General features: G+C 36.1%; 3 protein-coding genes and 1 long non-coding RNA gene across 5 annotated transcripts; 2 read left to right on the top strand and 2 right to left on the bottom strand.

Moving 5' to 3' along the window:
- The first annotated feature begins 740 nt into the window (after positions 1 to 740).
- Positions 741 to 8,204, top strand: LOC117621375 (AT-rich interactive domain-containing protein 4). Of its 2 annotated transcripts, XM_034351810.1 has the most exons (16): positions 741 to 1,235; positions 1,352 to 1,949; positions 2,108 to 2,296; positions 2,703 to 2,756; positions 2,960 to 3,048; positions 3,319 to 3,613; positions 3,748 to 3,804; positions 4,073 to 4,104; positions 4,469 to 4,604; positions 4,687 to 4,860; positions 5,285 to 5,920; positions 6,501 to 6,638; positions 6,741 to 6,839; positions 7,278 to 7,378; positions 7,477 to 7,567; positions 7,663 to 8,204. In XM_034351810.1, exons 2-16 carry the CDS (start codon positions 1,800 to 1,802, stop codon positions 7,786 to 7,788), a joined length of 2,367 nt encoding a protein of 788 aa, XP_034207701.1. In that variant the 5' UTR covers positions 741 to 1,235; positions 1,352 to 1,799; the 3' UTR covers positions 7,789 to 8,204. The 2 variants fall into 2 exon arrangements, with proteins under 2 accessions (XP_034207701.1, XP_034207702.1); XM_034351811.1 differs by having other exon boundaries at positions 743 to 1,949; positions 3,334 to 3,613.
- A 755-nt stretch (positions 8,205 to 8,959) lies between these two features.
- On the top strand, positions 8,960 to 10,047 carry LOC117620922 (probable E3 ubiquitin-protein ligase RNF217). The gene is made up of 2 exons (XM_034351178.1): positions 8,960 to 9,765; positions 9,966 to 10,047. Exons 1-2 carry the CDS (start codon positions 8,960 to 8,962, stop codon positions 10,045 to 10,047), a joined length of 888 nt encoding a protein of 295 aa, XP_034207069.1.
- Positions 10,048 to 10,580: 533 nt separating this feature from the next.
- Positions 10,581 to 11,576, bottom strand: LOC117620923 (agamous-like MADS-box protein AGL62). Its single transcript, XM_034351179.1, has one exon. It carries the CDS (start codon positions 11,574 to 11,576, stop codon positions 10,581 to 10,583), a length of 996 nt encoding a protein of 331 aa, XP_034207070.1.
- An 8,353-nt stretch (positions 11,577 to 19,929) lies between these two features.
- Positions 19,930 to 20,621, bottom strand: LOC117621104. Its single transcript, XR_004584888.1, has 2 exons — positions 20,513 to 20,621; positions 19,930 to 20,063 (listed from the first exon to the last, which is right to left on the bottom strand). It is a non-coding gene; the product is annotated as an uncharacterized LOC117621104 (long non-coding RNA).
- Between the last annotated feature and the right edge of the window lie 200 nt (positions 20,622 to 20,821).

Genomic DNA, 20,821 nt, shown 5'->3' on the forward strand with positions numbered 1-20,821 from the left:
ACAAATAGTTTAGTGTTCATAAAAAAAAAAAAAATTATGTTCGATTATTGATCTAATCACAATCATAACATACAAAATCGATGGTTTGGATAATGAAATTGCATTTGTGATTGGGTTGGTATTTTTTTTCTTTTCAAATGGAGTTGGAAATTAAAAGACTCAAACTTTAACTCCAAAATCCTTTCTAATTTGCATTCGGAGCTCAAATTTCAAGTTTCAAGTTGAGTTGGGAGTTACTTTTGAAATGATTACTTGCATTGCATGCTTCATTCGGCGCTTAGGCACCATAGCGTGTACATTTATGCGCGCGCACGTGGGAGCGAGATGTTGATGGAGACTGGGAATTGGATGAGCTTTGATCATTGATCAAGCTCCGAGCAAATAAGATCAGGGCCTCCTCGTGCATCCAATCAACTTGAAGCAATCAAAAGAAAAACGAAAAGAATTATGAATGGCAATCTTAACCCAAAACCCAACAGGAAAATTAAATTAAATGAAATGCATAAGAAAACAAATATAGTAAAGAAATCCTGGGATTTCTTTGATTATCTTTTGGAGCATATGACCACATCAAAAACATTGTTGTTGTTACTTTACCTTCCACAAGTTCCGAATCTTGAGGGTAATAATAATACAAGAAAAAGATTAACAAATCGTAATGGGACTTGAAAAACTTACTGCTCCTCTGTTTTGGTTTTGGTTCAATTTCTAAGAAAGTTACGAACTTTTGGCTTTGAGGCTTTGGGTTGAATGTTTGTTACACGCTAAACTCAATTGGGTTCCAATCAAAGTTTGGTACTTTATCAAGTTCGTCAAAAGTCCTTTTAATTAGTCTCTTTTTGTTTCATCAATGTTTTTTTGGTTATGTTTGACCTTTTTGAGGTTGAATGCATTTTTCTGACACACCCACCTATTTAACAAATGCGAATATTAATTACTTTAAATTTATTAAATTTTGGTGACTGTGAGTATTTTGATTTATTTTGGTGCTGAATTAGATACAATAGACAGAAACAGATAAATAAATTAATTCCTATTAGAAGTTGGTTTTTTTTTTATGCGAATTTCTTTTTGGGGATTTGGATTTTACGGGCCTAGGGTTCTCTTTTCATACTTTACTCGTCTATTTTGTGCTTTTTTGTGATTGTAGAAGCTAAGGACTCGCTTGGGTCGTCGGTATTTCCTGATTTTCTCTTCTGGGTTGTTCAAGTTCTTCAAATTCCTCATCTGGGTCGGTGAGTTTTTCTGTTTCTGTGGTCTGAAGTGGTGAATTTTCCCTTGTTCCTTGCCAGGTTCGTTATTTCTCCAGGTTTTCTCATTTGGGTCTCGGTTATTTTTTCAATTTCAACAGTTTTTGGGTTGAAATTCGAGGGCTTTTTTCCAATTTGCTTCCATCAGTAAGCAAAAGTTGGTCGAGTTTGCTCATAGTTTCCATTATAGGTTCTTCCTGTGAGATAGGGTTTGGCTTGTTTTGGGTCCTGGATCTTGTTGCTAGGACCTTCTGTTCTTTGAGTCCATGCTGGCTTTCTGGCGAAATTTTGGTTCTGAGAGTGCTTTGTGAGGAGGGATTTGACCCCTCTTAGTAGATTTGGTTATCCCTCCTTGAATGCTAGCTACAAGTTGAATCAAGTTGGAAATTTGATCAGGTTGGTGTGGTTGGTATCCAAGTCAGGGTCGAAGTTGATGCATGCCCTCAGTGTTATAATCTAGGAGATGTGATGGTTTTCGGGTTTTAATTCTTGGGTGAGCAGCTCGAGCTTCTTTGCTTTGCCAACTCTCTGGGCGCCTGCAGGGAAATAATGAATCATTCTCAGGGAGCTTCAAAGCACACTTGTAGTCTGCTTGTGGTCACTTGTGGGAAAATTTCTGAAGAAAAACCTAACAAGGACACCCTAGATGAGAAGCTCAAATACCCGTTTCCAGAGTTAGTCTCTTCAGGTCGTTTGGAGGTTAGAATTTGCTATTACCATTCTCTTCTGAATTTTAAATATGGAATGTGTTGCGTATACTTTAATTACCAGTATCTTCTTGTTTTTAGCTCATTAAGTGAATTCCTTGTTTCAGTTTAGTTTTGAAATTTACCATATTTGTCACTCTTCTAATGCAGGTTCAAACTCTGACCAAGCCAAGCAAAGAGGAGTTCTGTAAAATGCTTGAATCATATAAGCCAAATCTTGTATACTTGCAAGGAGAACAGCTTGAGAATAATGAAATTGGGTCTCCTGTCTGGGAAGATGTTGATTTGTCGACTGCTGAAGCTATAACTGAGATCTTCAGTGCCACGTTGCCTACAACTGTATGTATTAGATTTCCTGAACTTGCAAAGTCCTTTTTTATGTATGTATGATTTATGCCCTTGTTCTTTCTTTCATTGGAATGAAAAATTTATTATGTAGTTGGGGAATTGCTTCCTTTATTTTTTATTTATCTAATTATGGCGGCATGCAATTCTTTAACTCTGAGTTACTCATTTGACAAGATATTGAAAAATCAAGAAGTAGGTAATTGGGAAATGTCTTGTGAGGTGTGAGGAGAGTCTGCATTGCATGATTTCTTGTGGTCTGGAAATCTGTATGCAGTTCATTCCCCAATTTTGGTTTATGTGATTTTTTTCTTCTGTTTTTTTCTATTGTTCTTTGTAATATCTCGAAAGGTTTTTTTTTCATGTGACCCAGCTTCATTTAATATATGTATATATGCAGGTTTATTTGGAGGTTCCAAATGGTGAAAATTTGGCAGCGGCACTTCACTCTAAGGTAATTACAGTAAGGCTTATTAAGTATGCTTTCAGGAGTTCACTACCAGGGTTCAGTGAGAAATGGCTAGTTACGGTGTTGAACTTTTGTTTCAGAACTGCAAGCCAGTTTTGTTATTTTAGTTATTTATTTTTTGGTCTGAGTAAGCCTGTTATTTATTTTTTGTTGAAAATTGTGGTTGACTATGTATGTTTCATGTGCAGGGAATTCCTTATGTGATATATTGGAAACATGAATTTTCTTCTTATGCAGCTTGCCACTTTCGACATGCATTGCTTTCAGTCGTACAGAGGTACTTATTTTTTATTAATTTTTCTGAGCATGTGGGTAAAGGATCTCTAGATAGCTTGTTGGATTGGTTATAGAGAAAGAAATGCCATTTTGAAAAGGTTGTGGTTAGCACATGTATATATGTGCACTACTGTTGTTTAATGTCTATTTAGCGTCACTGGAGATAATGCCATTGATTGGATTATAGGAATTGTACAATTCGCGATGTTAATTGACACATCTTTACGCTACTATATTCTGTACAAACACTAAACAGGCTTGACAATTGCAGTTTTTTGGATTTCAGTTCATCAACTCATACATGGGATGCTTTCCAACTTGCATATGCTTCCTTTAGGCTTTACTGTGTAGAAAACAGCCATGCCATTCCTGCTAACAGACACAAATCTAGTAGTGCTGAGCTGGGGCCATGCCTTCTTGGTGATCGTTTGAAGATCAACGTTGATCCCCCTGAGGCAGATGTGGAGGAAGATGAAGAAGGTTCCTTGGGTACTCTCCCTGCTATAAAGATACATGATGATGATGTGATCTTGAGGTTTCTTGTTTGTGGGGAGCCTTCCACATTGGTAAGCCCGACTGTACCTCTTTTTACCAGTGTTTAAATACTAATTCTTCATGTAGGAACACATGCACACGAATGCCAGCAAAAACATACCCATCTCCTCATTCATAGACTTATGATGGGCTGACGTATTTTCAGGATGCAAGTTTATTAGAACCTTTGGAGGATGGTCTCAATGCCCTCTTAAACATCGAAGTAAGTGTGATTTCTCCTTAGCCTATTTGCCTTTCATTTTCCTGTAGCTTTATTTTGGGGACGCATTTCGTCATGCCCTGCTGGAGAATGCTTGGTTTGACATATTAAAGTTAGTGAAGAAAAGAGTATTTGTACTGCCTTACGTAACTTGGTTACATTTGTATCTATCCAAAAAATAACTATCTTATTTTTATCTACTACCCTTAATATCATCATCATGGTGCAAGGAGTGATCATTTTTCCTCATTTTGTAATTATGTTGCTCCAGATGCGTGGGAGCAAGCTTCATGGCAAGTTTAGGTATGTTGGATCCTGTAAATAATGGATGCTCTTTTATTGTTGCTCGATTGGATATTTGTAATTTTTTAATTGCATAGTAGTTTCATCATCTTATTGGTTTAAATAACTGTTCATGTGGAGAAAGGATACTGTTGACTTTGTTTACAAGAGAAGCCTTCATGTGTAGGCGTCACCATTTTCTTATGTTTTTCTAAAGTAGGTGTTGAATATTAATGCTTTTTGGCATTTGAAACATCTTCAATACTACATTGAACTTTCAAACTCCCTGTTACTTTTTTATTATTTTCCCCCAAAGATGAATTGTTGTGCAGTTGTGCAGTGTTGTGAATACAATTCATTAATTAATGTTTTTCAATGTGATCAGTGCTCCTCCACCGCCTCTTCAGGCCGGGACATTTTCTCGTGGTGTTGTGACTATGCGATGTGATGTATCAACATGTAGTTCTGCGCACATCTCACTTCTTGTGTCAGGCAGTGCACAAACTTGCTTTGATGATCAGGTAATCCTGAAGGACTTGTCTGGAAAAGTTCTGGTAGTCGGAGCTGTTCAACTTTTACACCTTGTGACCTGTTTATTTTCAGCTTTTGGAGAATCATATAAAGAATGAGGTTATTGAAGAGATTCAACTAGTACGTGCACTGCCCAACAATGAGGGAAACAAAGTACCTCTAGCTGAACCACGGAAGTCTGCTTCAATTGCATGTGGGGCTACTGTATTTGAAATATGCATGAAGGTTCCAGCATGGGCTTCACAGGTTTTTACCTACTTCTTTCCCTGTCTTAAGTCTTTGCTATCATGATATCTGGTAACATTTTAAGAATCTGAAAGAATTGTGTGAATTATGCCCCCTTTTATTAATTTTGACTCTACTAGTCACCACTCGCCTGCCCAATCTGCGGTTGTAATCAAATTCATCCCTCTTTTGGTTGGGTATTACAAGAGATTGGGGTGGGCTAACTTGTATAGAAGGCATGAACCTCGTGAAAATGGAGAGTCTGCTTTTATGGCTACCACATCAGTACTTGGGAAGATCTAAGGAGCATTCTATTAAAAAAGAAAATTTATCTTGTTGGCTTTTAGATCGTCTGTGTTCAGTTTTTATTTAGGTTGAATAAAAAAAGAGGCAATTTTTCCAGTATTTTATGGAACTGCTGTATTTGCTGCGACTACAATTTCAGGTTTTGAGGCAGCTCGCACCTGATGTTTCCTATCATAGTTTAGTTGCACTTGGCATTGCCAGCATTCAGGGATTACCTGTTGCTTCTTTTGAAAAAGAAGATGCTGAGCGCCTTCTTTTCTTCTGTTCAAGTCTGGGAAAAGATAATAAATCGAATGACTTCATTCTCGGCAGCCCTCCTACTTGGTTGAGACCACCTCCTCCTAGTAAGAAGAGATCTCAACCATGCCAAGAGACAAGCCGGGGTTCTAATTACAGCCAGAGGCTTCCAAGTCTAGCTGCTTATAAAATAGACGAAGACAACAAAGAAGCTGGAGCCATGAATGGGGTTAGCACGCCTTTACTTCCACCTAGGCAAAGATTGAAAATAGCTGCAATGAGGCCCATTCCTCATGTTCGTCGTCCTAAAATGACACCCTTTTCTGGAATGTCTGAGTTAGATGGGCACGATGGAGGCCAATTTAAAGCTAATCTACCTCCTGCTCCCCCCACAAAGCTCAATATTGTTGGATTAACTCCAACAACACAACGAAAATCGTACTCAAGCTCTTCACATTCTAAGCAGATTATTTCCTTGAATCCTCTGCCTTTAAAGAAACATGGTTGCGGAAGAAGCCCAATACATTCTTGCTTAGAGGTGAGTTATTTTCTTTCAAAATGTTAAATCAGTTTGTAGGTGTTGAACAAGTTCGAGAGGAACAACCAGCTCTGTTTCTATATATTATACACAGAGTTAAGTAACTATATATGTCCACAAGTAATCAACATATTAGCCCTTCGCATGCTGGAGATTGTTTTCCTCATGTAGGCTGTAACCATGTAATAAAAATTAGTATAGATGTAGATCATAAAATAAAATAACTGTCAAGAAAGAAAGTGGGGTAGTGTATGAGAAAATCAAAATAAGGAATAGCTACTTTTAAAATGGTAGTGGGAATTTTTATTATTTTATTATTTCAAAATTATTTTCAAAAGATGTAATTTTGCTTGGAAAATAAGAATTGGTAAGGTATAAGAGGGGATGTTGTGGAATAAAAAAAAGTGGGGACATGAAAGGAGTTCCCTTATTACAGTATGAAATTCTTTTGCATGCTATCTCTTCCAATATAATACCTAACTATTGGGGTTTTAATTTCCTCCTGTTTTTTTTTTTTTGTTTTTTTTTTTTTGGTTGCAATCACTTGCTTATGATTACTTTTTATTTATCCCTTGAGCAGGAGGAGTTTTTGAAGGATGTAATGCAGTTTCTAATTCTCCGAGGACATAGTCGACTCATTCCTCAAGGTGGACTCGCCGAGTTTCCAGATGCCATTCTCAATGGAAAGCGGCTTGACCTCTACAACTTGTATAAAGAGGTGAACTAACCAAATTCCTTGGCCAGGAATTAGGTTTCACTTACTGAAGAAAATATATAGAATTTAGTGAAATTTGTTATTGAAGGATGAGGTGTTTGTCAGGTGGTTACAAGGGGAGGCTTTCATGTTGGCAACGGCATCAACTGGAAAGGACAGATCTTCTCAAAGATGCGCAATTACACCATGACCAATAGAATGACTGTATGTCTATAATCTCCCTTTGGTTTTGTTTTTAACTTTGAAATAATTAATGTTTCAAGATTAACGAAGAGGTAGTAAGGTGACTCTGGGCCTACCTGGGAAGGAAAAAGCATATCCTATAAATAAAAAATGAATAGGTGGCACCAGAATTGTGAAACAGTTAATTTTGTGTCAGAGTTGTGCTGACTCTGGGCCTGCCTGGGAAGGAAAAAGCATATCCTATAAATAAATAAAAATGAATAGGTGGGACCATTAGTTCTGTGGCAGAGTAGTGCATCTAGAATGTTTGGGGATTCTTTCCAATTATCTTAGCTCAAATACCAAAAAAGTATGTAATCACTACAGGATGAATAGACCAAGTCACTCCTTTATGTGAAAGGGTTCAGTAGATTGTAACACATCAATTGATACAGGTGAGTATGGTTCTTGTTTTCACAGGGTGTTGGAAATACGCTTAAAAGACATTACGAAACTTACCTCCTAGAATACGAATTGGCTCATGATGATGTAGATGGAGAGTGCTGTTTATTGTGTCACAGGTTAGCATTTATCCCACCCTATTTTTTTACTTCTCCAGTGTTGAAATTTTTTGACTTTGCTAATGTCTGCTTACATGTTATTGGAAACTGTTCTGCAGTAGCGCAGCAGGAGATTGGGTGAACTGTGGAATATGTGGTGAGTGGGCCCACTTTGGATGCGACAGAAGGCAGGGTCTTGGTGCTTTTAAGGTATCATATCACAATCTCAATCTCCGTGAGCACCTTGTGGTTGTCAAGCTAATCCTTTGGCTTTTATATGTTAATCTTTTGTTTTGACTTTGCAGGATTATGCAAAAACAGATGGACTGGAATACATATGTCCGCATTGCAGCATCAGCAATTTCAAGAAGAAACCACAGAAAATTGCAAATGGTTTTTCTCAAGGCTCAACGGTATCACGGCCACTGTAATTCAGTTTTGCTCTTATAACATCATAGTTATATTCTTTTCCTTCTGGCTCTCTGATTTTGAGGTTGCTTCCTCCCCAATCTGGCGCAAGAAATTGTTAAATTGTCCGGCTGATCAATTGCATTGATGGTAAAATAGGAGACAAAAGATGGGGGGAGGACAAAGTTAGAAAAAAGTGTAGTAGAGCATACTAGTTAGTGTAGGCATTTCATTTTGGGTGGGAAATTTCTGTCCTATTTTTGGCTTTAATTTCTGTTTTTTGTTTTTGTTTTTTTTCCCTTTGGGGGAAGAGGGGATTGTGGTTGATAGTCAAGAAATCCCATGATTCAGAAGTGTCGTTGTAATATAATTCCGCTATCGATGTGAACATATATGACTTATGTAGCGTTTAATGAAAGATTATGATTATACTGACTTATCAACTCTCTCTCTCTCTCTCTCTCTCTCCCCCCCTGTTTATCAATTCTTCCTCCTCCCCTAGGGAAAAAATGCAGTAGTGTCCCATGAGGTCACTTTGCTTAGATTTGTGAACCAGTTTGTGTTGCGATGGGTGGGGCAAGGCTAGGCGCGTTTGCCCTCATTACTTTGCCCCCTGCCACCATTTCTTATCCCCTTCTCCATCTCAAAAGGCCCTGGATTAGGGGTTTTCCTGTTCTGCTCCTGCCTCTGTTTTTCGTGGCCATTTTTATTTTTGAACTTCTTGGGATAGAACAGAACCCTATTTTCATCACACAATACAAATTGTAGCAACTTTATATCACTGTCAACATACATTGCACACAAAAAGTATAAGTTTCAATTTTTATTTTATTTTTAAGGGAAAAAAGGTCTGGTGGTTAAAGTGACAATGAGGAAGAACGGGGTGAATCAATGGGAATGAGAGAGATTAAAATTAATAAAGGCTTTTCATAATAAATTTATTTTGGAAAAGAAAAATAAAAACAGAGATTGAAGACCGAGAGGCACAGAATACAAAAACATAACGGTAAGGTAAAATTAACCTCTTGGAAGTAAAGTGCCCATCGTTTGGGAAATTGAGGAAAGCTTATCAACAGCCAACACACATTAATTTCTAATACCATGCATCCAAATAAATAAATTGAGATAGAAGCCAGAAGGGTAAACCCTAATTGACAGAGTCCCCTGCTCTCAAAAATCTGACTGAAATAAAAAATGGAGGGAACATCAAGCTCTGGTGAAGCTCTTGATTTGGTGGATGACTTTTACTTTTCAGCTCTTCATGATGAGGAAGTATTTCCCATCTCAGATGAGAAATATGCCCAAGAATTGCAGCTGCAAGAAGCCCTCATGTCCTCTGCAATCTCTTCAATAACTCCCAAAATTTCTACTCAACCCTCCAATAGAGAGGAAGATGTTGAAACCCCCATGAAAAAACAGAAGGGGAAGGAAAAAGAAACTGGCCAATCCTCTGAAACTTTCTGCTTGATCTGCATGGATATAAAATCAACCCAAGAAATGTTCACAAACAGTGGCTGCAACCACTCATTTTGCACTGATTGCATTGGAACATATGTTGGGACTAAAATTCAGGAAAACATTTCAATGGTGAAGTGTCCTGATGTGAAGTGCAAAGAAGTGCTGGAGCCACAATCATGCCGGTCTATTATTCCCAAGGAAGTGTTTGATAGGTGGGAAAATGCTCTCTGTGAGTCTCTGGTTTTGGGGTCTCAGAAATTTTACTGCCCTTTTAAGGACTGTTCTGCTTTGCTGGTGGATGATGGAGGAGAGGTTGTGACTGTCTCCGAGTGCCCGAATTGTCGGAGACTGTTCTGTGCTCAGTGCAAGGTTGCATGGCATGCTGGGATTGACTGTGGGGAGTTTCAGAACTTGAATGAGAATGAGAGAGAGAAGGAAGATATCATGGTGATGGAGCTTGCAAAGAAGAAGAATTGGAGGAGGTGTCCCAGATGCAACTTCTTTGTGGAAAAGACTGATGGCTGCTTACACATTACATGCAGGTTAGCAAGCATTAATTTATATTTTTCTTTTTTCTCATGTGTTCAATAATCTGATCTTCTTATTGGTTTCATGATTAGATATATATTCTATCTACTATAAAGAAACACTTCACTACATTGTTTCGCAGATTGAGGAGGCTTTGATTTACTAGTTTCATGTATGCGATACTTAAATTTTCACTCTTATTTTGCTTTTTTAGGTGTGGATTGGAGTTTTGCTACGGCTGTGGATCATATTGGCGTCACAGCCAATTTTCCAGTCATGTATGTTCAACAGCTTGAGAACTTTATAAGACAAATAATGACTTGGAGCATCCTTTCAGAAAAAGAAATGTAATGGGAGGTTTTGATCTTTGTTGGTTGTATTTTGGGGGTTTTCTATGCCATATTATGTGATAAAAATCTTGACTGTACATCATGAGATTTGTTGAAACTATTGCAATATGAGATTTGTGAGGAAGGAATTGTAGTTGCTTTTTGTGGCAAGACTAATTCATAAGATCTTAACATCGATGATCTAAGGACAACATATCCGCTATTTCATAAACTAATACTTATTAAATTGGACAACAGTACAATGTATTGTATCTACATGGGTGAGACTCATTAGAACGGACCTGGACTCAACTCCAATCCAGTCTATGTCCAAATGATACCTAAAGGCAAACATATGAAAGGGACAAAGGTTGACAATTAGATCAAAGAAGGGAAAGAAAAACGTAATTATCTATCCAAATTGCTTGCATCTGGAGAAAATCTGAATAGAGAGTTATATATATTTACATATGTAGTGAATTTATAAAACATAATCTACATTAACAATTGTACCCAACATTCATAACCATTTGATTGGTTCGAACTTCAACGTTGTGTTTCAACTGGCGCAAGGCTGCCATGTATTCCTCCAACTCCTCCAAACTAGTCGTCATCTCAATCGGCTTCTCCCACCACCCATAACACCATCCTCCTCTTTCTCCATCAATATTGTTATCAATATCATCAATATTGTCAGTATTATTATTCTTCACACGCTTGATCTTCTCTACCTCCATGTGCCTTCTAGCTTCCATATAATCCTCTACTTGTTTATTACCATTGCGCATTATACTCACATGCGAAGAAATATTGTAAGGACAATATCGAACTTCGCCGTTTACATGATGAATATCTGGCTGACCTGCATGTAATAATGAGGAGGCATTGTGGCCGAGGTAGCGGTGGATGACGATATCAGCGGAGGGGCTGCCGAAGCAGAACACCTTGCCGTTGCCTGACACGACAATCCCCGCTGTCTCTGCACCGCACAAAACGCTGAGCTCGGCGGCTTTGTTGAAGAGACCCCTTTTGCGCTTGGAGAAGGTCACGTGACGCTTGTTCTTCTCTTCAACTTTCTTGATTTCAACCCTTCTTTGACGTTTGCTTGGCCTTTTCCCATTGATATTGTTATCGTTTGTGATCTCAATCTCAGCAGCACCCCTCTTAGCCATGGTAGGATCAGTTCTCGGCCTTTTCCCATTGATATTGTTATCGTTTGTGATCTCACTCTCAGCAGCACCCATCTTAGCCATGGTAGGATCAGTTATCTGCCTTTTCCCATTGATATTGTCATCGTTTGTGATCTCAATCTCAGCAGCACCCATCTTAGCCATGGTAGGATCAGTTATCTGCCTTTTCCCATTGATATTGTCATCGTTTGTGATCTCACTCTCAGCAGCAACCATCTTAACCATGGTAGGATCAGTTCTCTGTCTTTTCCCATTGATATTGTCATCGTTTGTGATCTCACTCTCATCAGCACCTCTTTTAGCCATTGTAGCACTAGTTCTTGTGATATTAATGGCAAACCCTAGAGGGAAGGAAACTAATGGCAAACCCTAGAGGGAAGGAAACTAATGGCGAACCCCAGAGGGAAGGAAATCAATGGCGAACTCTAGAGGGAAGGAAAGCAATGGCAAACCCTAAAACATTGTGAAGCAATCTTGGAGATAATATGGTAGGTAGCTCTAGGTTTTGTTATGTTTTGTTATGAAGGAGATCTCGTTATGAAGATGGTAAGTGGTATATATAATGGTAAGTACCAGTGACTTGACTTTGAAGCATATAATTAAGGTCTGTTTTTCGGTAGTTAATTTCTAACGTTTAGGGCTATAATCAATACGGGCAGTCTAAATTATAAGAAAATTACTTACCCAATCTCACTCAAGAGAATACTTACCCTTCTTTTTTTCCCTTGAACTTAAGGGATTCTTTTATTAAAATACGTATTCTATTGTGTTACTTACTTAGAATGGGAGAACTCATGAACCGTTACTTACTTAAAATGGGAGAACTCATAAACCGAAAAAACAAGAAACAAAAAGAATGAATGGGCACCATCTACACACCGTCCTTCTCCACCCCACAGATCGTCCCCCTCCTGAATTCAACCTCCCCAATCGCCCCCTCACGTCTCTTTCCTCCCTCCAATGGCTATGGCTAATGAGTGTTCTCTTTTCTTTTCCTTTTTAATTTTTTTTTATTATTAATCTTATATTTTGTTTTTAAATTGATTTTATGTATTTTTCTAAAGAGTTTAGCTTTTATGTATTGACCTTTTCCAGTATTTAATCAAATAAATCTCTTTCTTCTATATGGCTCCTACACTCCCATAACACATGTTGTGTATCTTCTCTCATTATGATACGACTAATCATGAAACGATAGGGATGAAGAGAAGTGTTGAAGAATATAAAGTCCCACATCGAAAAATTTTGCCCCACCTTATTTGACAAGAAGGATATATAAGTTAACATGTGCTAGGTGCAAGGGAAGATTAGGATGTGGCTTGCGAGGTTGGAGGGACAGGATAGAAAAAGAATTTTTCTTTCACATAATCAATTGTATGCAACCGGTACCTAAGAATATAACTCATAAGGGAGACACTTGTGATAAGTATTATCATGTAATAAAAGAGATATATATATATATATATATATAAGTGTTTTTTTATTTAAACTCCGTATTTTTATTTGTTCTATATTTTAAGTTCAATTTCTAATTCAAATTTTCACAATTTTTAAGAAAACCCCACTATTCTTCCTAAATTATCCCTAAATACAAACCTACCATAATAAATAAAAATGCATCAACCTCACACCCCACACTCCGCTATCTTGTCTTTCACTACTCGAAGTTCACCTCAACCTCACATTACTTAAAAGATATAAAAACACTTTTGTCAAATGTGTAGCAGCATTATTTTATTATTAATTTTTTAAATAATTTAAATTTTCTTGTTCAACAAAGCAAACCCATGTGGCAATTTCCAGATTATATATCAATCAAAGGCTTAGGCAGGCATTGTTTCTTTACTTCGCAATCAATGTCTAGTTTTTTTTTTTTTTTCCCCCTTCAGTTTTGTTTCTTTGATTATGATGATTATGATGATTATTATTTCTGATTTGTTTGTTTGATTATGATTTACCATATTTAGGGTTTGTGAAGAGAAGATGAGAGTGTAGTAGGTTTTTTGGATTGAAAGAGAAGAGTAATCTGGCAATAGGGTGTAGAGGAGTTTGTGTTTCTAAAACTTCATATAAAGAATGGTGGGTTGTATGGAGTGTGTGTATAGATGTACTAGGGTTAAGTATGAAGTTGGATGACTTTTTTTTGTCTTTTTACACAATAATAAAATTTAAAAGTTTAATAATTTAAGTATTGGGTTGAACAAAGAAAAGTACGGAATTTAAATAAAAAAACTCATACATAATTATGTATAACTAGTGAGAATTACCCGTAAAAGAGGCACACGCAAGTGGTTTTGGGAGAGATGGTGGGCTCATTCCTCCGAATTTCTTACTTCTTTTCTTTCTTTATTTTGTTTTTAAAAAATTGTCTAAAGGCTTGTGAATTTCAATCATCTTGTACATGATCAGTGCTGTAGCCAAGCCATGAACAAATAAAATGAATAATGGGTGTCCAGAGCAAGTTTTGAAGTCTTCATAGAACTTTACTAATCAGTAATTATGGGCTTATGGAAAAACTGGCAACCCAAACAAGTAAACTAGACCCACTTCATGAAACCTCAAACCTTTGCTTCCTTCTTTCCCCGACATCCGAAACAAAAACAAGTAGGTCAGGTGGTTGGTGACAAATGGGGTCATCCATACACCTCCAATTTAATTTGCATTGACCACATAATTTGCTCATCTGCGGTGTCCTCTCACATATGGCCCATGTATAATGCTGTAACTTTGAATTTTCTGTCAACAGATAACGACCAAGCTCATGGTGCCTACGCACCAGTTAATTTAAATTAAATTCACTTTTAAAAAGCAGATATGAACTTAATCAAATTGGCAAGAGCGGATGTACTCCTCACTTTACGTTCGACTTCGAATTTCCCTATCGCTTGTATAAAAACTACTATAAAGGTGCATATTTCTTGATTTATTAGTGGTTATTTCATTAATTAACGGTTCATATTCTCCTTTACCTTGATCACTTCCCTTTTAGAAATAATTCCTTTTCTTTTGTGTCGTTGATTTTGCATCCCTACTTGAGAAAATTTAGGACAGAAGATGCAAGAACCTTCACAAAATCATAAACCCTACTTTGTTTTAAATCGAAACCTAACCTAGAAAGAATGGCCCCTCTTTACTACGACTAATAATTAACTTATCAATAATTGCATTAAGAAGATCGACCCTACCTTCCTCAGTCTTCACCTATCTCCCTCTGTCTCCCATCTTAATTTAAACCAAAGTATGCATGGTTTCACTGCCTCATGGGGCCTCCATGTCCACCGCTTTCGTTTCTTTTATTCCTGCTTCCCAAAATATCGCTTTCAAACTTTTTTTTTTTCCCCTTTCCTCAACAAATGTTGTCTTCTTCTTAGGTTTTTGAAGAACAAATATGTGCTCCTTTTTCACTGTATTATGGCCCCATTGAATTCAAATTCAAAGCCACACCAATACCACAAATGCTAAGCTTGTTCATCCAAGTTAACCCCACCTTTGCTTGTTTTGGCTGAGATCTTGAAGATGTGAAACCAAAGAGGACATAAGTCATCATATATATGTAACACTCAAAGAACTACAGTTATGATGGTTGTGATTTCTTCTACAAAGCATGGGCCACCCACCACCATATATTCTTCCAAAATGTCAATGATGATAAGAGAAGATCATGATCGACAACTGTCCTGGCCATGCGTGGTTGCACACTTGCAACTTTGATTGGGTTCCACCTTAGACATCGATCTCAATTAATTAGGCCAAATTCATCATCCTTACTTAAGGGCATATTATTATGAGTGGTGATTTCGTTAATGGTGCATGTTTCTTGAATTATTTTCTCTTGATTGGTTCTCTGTGTTTTATTTTATTTTATAAAAAAACGATAGAAGTTTATTAGATCAAACAAAACGAGTACATTGGAAAAATATTATAAACGGAGTCATTCTAATAGCAGTACGGCGTACATGGGAAAACTTTCCCTAATGACCTGATTCGGCTAAAAAGTTAAAACGATCTAGAGAGAAATCACTCCCAAAAAAAAAAAAAAAAAACTTTTCTAAACCTCTATCTATCATCATAGGATTGGTTCTTTGTTTTAGTAAAGGAGTCATTTTCCCTTGCCCCATAGAGCCCACATTATAACATATCAAAATTCGTATATATATAATGGTTTCTTCCCCGTTTTGAGTTTGATGGTCCACTCCAAGGCAAATCAACTTTAATAAAGAGACCGTGGAAATGTTGCGGAATTCTTCTTTATTCCCTTGTTAAATCCAAAAGCAAGTCAAATCAGACCCCTAAATAAAATATTTCATCTGATTAACCTCACATGGTCAATTTTTCCAATTTGAAGTTTGAGAAAGAAGATGAAAGTTGTTCAGTAGAATCTACAAGTATTCGTTTACCATACAATCTACATCTAGACATATTATTTTGCCAAATTCGAAACACGGAGTATAGCCGTGCGGCTGTATGTATAGAAAAAAAAAACATAAAAAACATAAAATCATTGGAAATTTTGTTTGTAGGATTGAAGTCAAAGTGCATGTGTGGTTGACATTTGAGAGTACAAACATATTCTCTCATAATTATTCATAGATGAGAAGAATATGCTAATAATACATCCAAATCGTAATTAAGAAAATTAATTGTGCAACAAATCATGGCGCATTCGTCACGGACACTGCATACAAGCTAGGTTTTTGGCTTATTGCCCAGGTCGATAAGATTGTTGGCATTATTAAAGCACAGCAAAGTCTTGCTGAGACTCCTTCCTTGACCATAACTAAAGCAGGTCACATTATCAACAATAATTTGTATATGTTATTAGCAGTGGCGGCCCAGAGGGTGTGTAAATGGTGCCACCGCACAGGGTTCCCACTATATAAATATTAAAGCACAGCAAAATCTTGCAGAGACACATTTGTTAGTGAATAATAATTCGTATATGTTGTTAGTGACAAGAATAATAAACGACAAAATTAATATCTTTCAACTTTAATTAGGTAAACAGGACAAAAAAAATAATAACTTTAATTATGTGAAACTTTACCTTCTATTATGTGTGTTTGATATTTTACTTATAACACTGTGCTAATTAACCTGTATATAGTTACGGTAAAGTTCACCAAGGCATCCTTGATATAAAATTATAGCTTCTCAATTAAGACGGCAATGCTGCATGTATACAACTTATGCATAGTTCGTAGTGCTTAACCATCTTCTTCAAATGTGTCACTTTGCTCAGAGAGGATAAGTCACAGAACCGTAAAAGTGCAGGGGCTTTAGTTCAAGTTATTAAGAGTATTTACACATGAACTAAGTCTTAAGTTTAATTTCCCCTCTCACAATATCGTTCTTGTATCAAAACAAAAAAAACAAAAATTTCACTTGTCCTCACAATATTATGGATCATTCTGTACAAGTGCAGCTCTAAACAAAAACTTTGTTTGCATCAACAACACTAACCCTACAATATGTGTTCGAGACATCACCTCGGCATAACTCTATAAGTTCAGAGTACAGTTATAGGCGCAGTATCCATATTATTCATGTGCATGCATGCTCACACCCTGAGCAGTAAATCACAGCAGCAACTAGTCTTTCGTTGCAGTGACCCCTTTGCCTTGCCATAACTGGAGCACTTGGTCACAAGAATAACACAAGGACATTATTTGTCTCTTGCAACTTTAATTAGGTAAACGGGACAAAAACAAAATTAACTTTTAATTAGGTGAACTTTTTTGTCACGAAAAATATTACCCCAAAAGTATCTTAAAGCATTTTGAAGAAGAAGAAAGAAATGAAGAAAGCAAATGGATTTCAAACGACTCATTGTATATAGTCATTCCAAATTCATTAGACTCTTTTAAAATACATACAATCTAACGTTTTCTAATTTTATTTAATAAATTTAGTTCTATCGTCAAATCTAAATAATTTATTTCAAATACCTTTATCCAAATGAACGAAGGCTAAGGGTAAGTAATTATGTACAAATTTCTGCATCAAGTCATGCAGTAACCCCAATTAGAGAGGATTTTGGGGAAGGGAAGTTGGTGTATAGTTGAAATGGTGATTAATTAGCTGCAATTGGCGATACAAATTAACGGGTGCATTTTTACTCACCACCTACCCTAGGTGTACTCTCACCACCCCTCCCAAAAGTTGACACATGTCCATGGGTCTAACTATAGTTAATTCTTTATTTTTTTTATTTATTTGATAACATTATTATGAGAGAGAAACAATACGTCAATAAGATTTTTTCTGATTTACCCTTATTAACCTAGCAAACTTTCCACTTTTCTAAATTAATTAAAAACTACCCAAATAAATAATTGGCAATTGGCTTTATGTCCCGTGCTTTAATATGAATATCAATTCACAGGCTTCAATACTTTGAAGAACACACCCATATACTTTGAATCTTAATTGGCTTTAGTTAACTCCTTTTATACACGCCCAAAAGTTGCACTGCTCTTCAATTGCAAGCTTCCTCCATTTGTTTAGTGAAAGATAGGTAATAATTTATGCTGCTTTTTTTTTTCTTCTTTTTTTTAGTACTTTGTATTGCTTGATTATTTTTTTATACTTTGGTGATTGCTCTGCATTATTTAGTTTTTTTAGTCCATGATGTTGGTATCGTCTTTATTGGTGGATCAAGACTAGCACAGAAAGGAATGATAGAATGAACCGTACTGCAGAGCAAGAGGAATGAGACAATGAAGGGTATTATTGCAGAGCTTGGTTCCTTCATCGTTTTTGGAATTTCTGCAACTCCAATATATTTTGCTCCTATGGAGTAAGTTTTATTTAGAATAATAAAACAAGAATTAATTAGTCCAGAACTTGCAACATTAAAATTAATTGGTTGGAAACTTGCAACATCATAATTAACTCATCGGTTGAAGAAAGAAAACAGGTTCAAGAATATTGAGAAATTGCAACGTAATAATATATTGAAGAGCAGTGTAACTTTTGGGCGTGTATAAAAGGAGTTAATTAAAGCCAATTGAGACTCAAAGTATCTGCGTGTGTTCTTCAAAGTATTGAAGCATGTGAATTGATATTCATATTAAAACACGGGATATAAAGCTAATTGCCAATTATTTATTTGGGTAGTTGTTAATTAATTTAGAAAAGTAGAAAGTTTGCTAGGTTAATAAGGGTAAATCAGGAAAAATCTTATTGAAGTATTGTTTCTCTCTCATAATAATGTTATCAAATAAATAAAAAAATAAAGAATTAACTATAGTTAAACCTATCAACATGTGTCAACTTTTGAGAGAGGTGATAAGGGTACATTTAGGGTTAAGGTGGTGAGCAAAAATGCACCCCAAATTAACCCTCGTGTGACATGGCATAGAAGAAGAAACCATGTCTCTGACATGGCATAGAAGAAGAAACCCTCGTGTGACATGACATAGAAGACATAAACACGTGTGGCATTCAGCTTTTTATATATTAATAATAATAATATTACATTTCCGAATTAAATTTCGTGTTCGATTATGACCACACAACTAGTACCCCAACTGAACACTCAATTTTTTTTATATTTTACATTTCTAAATACAAATAAATTTTTACTCTGTCAACAAAATAAGGCTTTTACGAATATATAATATATTTATAAAAAAAAACATCCCAACTTCCCATACAAAGTCACACGTAAGCGGCAGCAAACCTGGGCCTTTTTCTACCGTAGAGAATCTAGACCAGATCATTGTCACGGATCCAATTCCATACTAATATTATAAGTAACATCAAAGAAAGAAATGAGAAGTGAATAAGCTTGTGAGACCATTTGCAGAGACCTCTACTTTTAGTATGCAATGTAGATTCGTTGCAAATTACATATAAGAGATCGGGATTGTATACATATATATATATATATATATGTATATAAACATTTTTTTAGTTGATGATATTTAATTTAATTTAAAATTGGGTGGTGTCTCATTCATAGATTGAAGATTCCATTTTGTCTTGTTGGCATGTTTGATTTCTGGTTTTCCTATCTACATGAAAAATACTCGTTCTAACTAATAAGAGCTCATTTATGAATGATTTTGGGAGGGTCAAAATTACTTATAGCACTTCCACCGGTGCTCATTTGTTAGGGCAAAAGGAAGCTTAGCAATGAAAGGCAGTTCATGCAAAAATGGGCCCTATTTACCCAGGCTAACCCAAAAGCAAGAATTGCTTGATCTGCTGCTTGAGTTTGCCAATCTCATACTGACATCAGCGACCAATTTAAATTAAAAAAAGAAAAAAAAACTAAAAAATTTAGATTTTTTATTTTTTCTATAAATACCTAGTCATGTTCTTCACTTCCCACAACAAAACAACACACAAATTGCTCTCCTCATATCTCATGTGAATAGTGTTTGCCTTGATTTTCCATGACAATGGGTTGAAAAGCAAAATAAAAAAGAATAGGGCAATCACTATTCATGCAAATAGTGTTTGCCCTTACTTGCCGTTAACCATGGCACCATGGGTGGAATTGCTCTTAAGGGGAGAAACATCTCTCATGTGCTTCTCCATATAATTACTTTAAGTGATTTTAAGCGATTTTGGGGAGAAGCTGTCACACCCCGGACCTGGGATCGGTAGAAACCCCGCACCCGGTGCGTGAGAAAATAAAAAGAAAGCCAAAACAGGGTTTAAAATAAACTTCTCTTATAAAAATATATCCAAAATCTTACAACTTTACAATAAAAATAAATAAAGCTCTATCACTCTCATCTAATTCAGCCTCAACCGATTTAGTCCTTGTCTTGCCCACTAATACATCTGAAAAATTAAATAGGGTGAATGATGAGCAACCACTGCTCAGTGAGTAGATTATGTAATATGCTAGTCAAGCAATGCTGTTTTACACACTTTAGAAAATATCATGAAAAGATACACCAATCCAGATCATATCACATCATCCCTTCATATCTCGGTTATCCTTCATAGCATGTAACTAACCACGTGACCTCTATTGGCCTTACTACCCTATGTCCCCGTGTGGTACATCTATCCCTCTGATACCCCAACATTTAAGTTCTCATGTTCTATGAATAATACATATTTCACAAATATTCCAATATATATAGTGTGAAAGATTGCTCCAAATTAGACATGCTTGACTTGAAATAGAGAGATAATTGTAAATAGAACAAATCCACGATAATTCATGGTTTTCATATTTTATCACAAAATAAGAACTTTTAGAACACATTACATAAACCATTCACCTCGATAATGAAAGCCCTTAAAATAAATTGGCAAGACAACCCATCTACCTATCTTCATGTACTATCACCCAAACCAAGCTCCAAGAGTTTCATCACCACTCTCTCCTTCTTTCCAATTTATCATGTTTTAAAACTATAAGGTTATGCTCCTATTTATAGTGTTTATAGGGATATGATAAACTTCAATATTAAAAGGATAAGAACATTCAAGTTTATCCAAAAAATAAATATCATAATAAGATAAGATTATCCAAAAGATAAATATCTTAAAAAGATAATATCGTTGAAGTTTATCTAAAAAATAAATAT

The sequence above is a fragment of the Prunus dulcis genome, chromosome 3, assembly GCF_902201215.1.
Source record: "Prunus dulcis chromosome 3, ALMONDv2, whole genome shotgun sequence".
In the NCBI taxonomy this organism is placed as follows: domain Eukaryota; kingdom Viridiplantae; phylum Streptophyta; class Magnoliopsida; order Rosales; family Rosaceae; genus Prunus; species Prunus dulcis.

Excerpts from the sequence above, each read along its gene's own strand:
- LOC117621375 (XM_034351810.1), top strand. The coding sequence starts at position 1,800 with ATGAATCATTCTCAGGGAGCTTCAAAGCACACTTGTAGTCTGCTTGTG. Across the intron at positions 5,921-6,500 it reads CAATACATTCTTGCTTAGAG|GAGGAGTTTTTGAAGGATGT; the intron begins GTGAGTTATTTT and ends TCCCTTGAGCAG. Across the intron at positions 6,639-6,740 it reads TCTACAACTTGTATAAAGAG|GTGGTTACAAGGGGAGGCTT; the intron begins GTGAACTAACCA and ends GGTGTTTGTCAG.
- LOC117620923 (XM_034351179.1), bottom strand. The coding sequence starts at position 11,576 with ATGGCTAAAAGAGGTGCTGATGAGAGTGAGATCACAAACGATGACAAT.
- LOC117620922 (XM_034351178.1), top strand. The coding sequence starts at position 8,960 with ATGGAGGGAACATCAAGCTCTGGTGAAGCTCTTGATTTGGTGGATGAC. Across the intron at positions 9,766-9,965 it reads TGCTTACACATTACATGCAG|GTGTGGATTGGAGTTTTGCT; the intron begins GTTAGCAAGCAT and ends TTGCTTTTTTAG.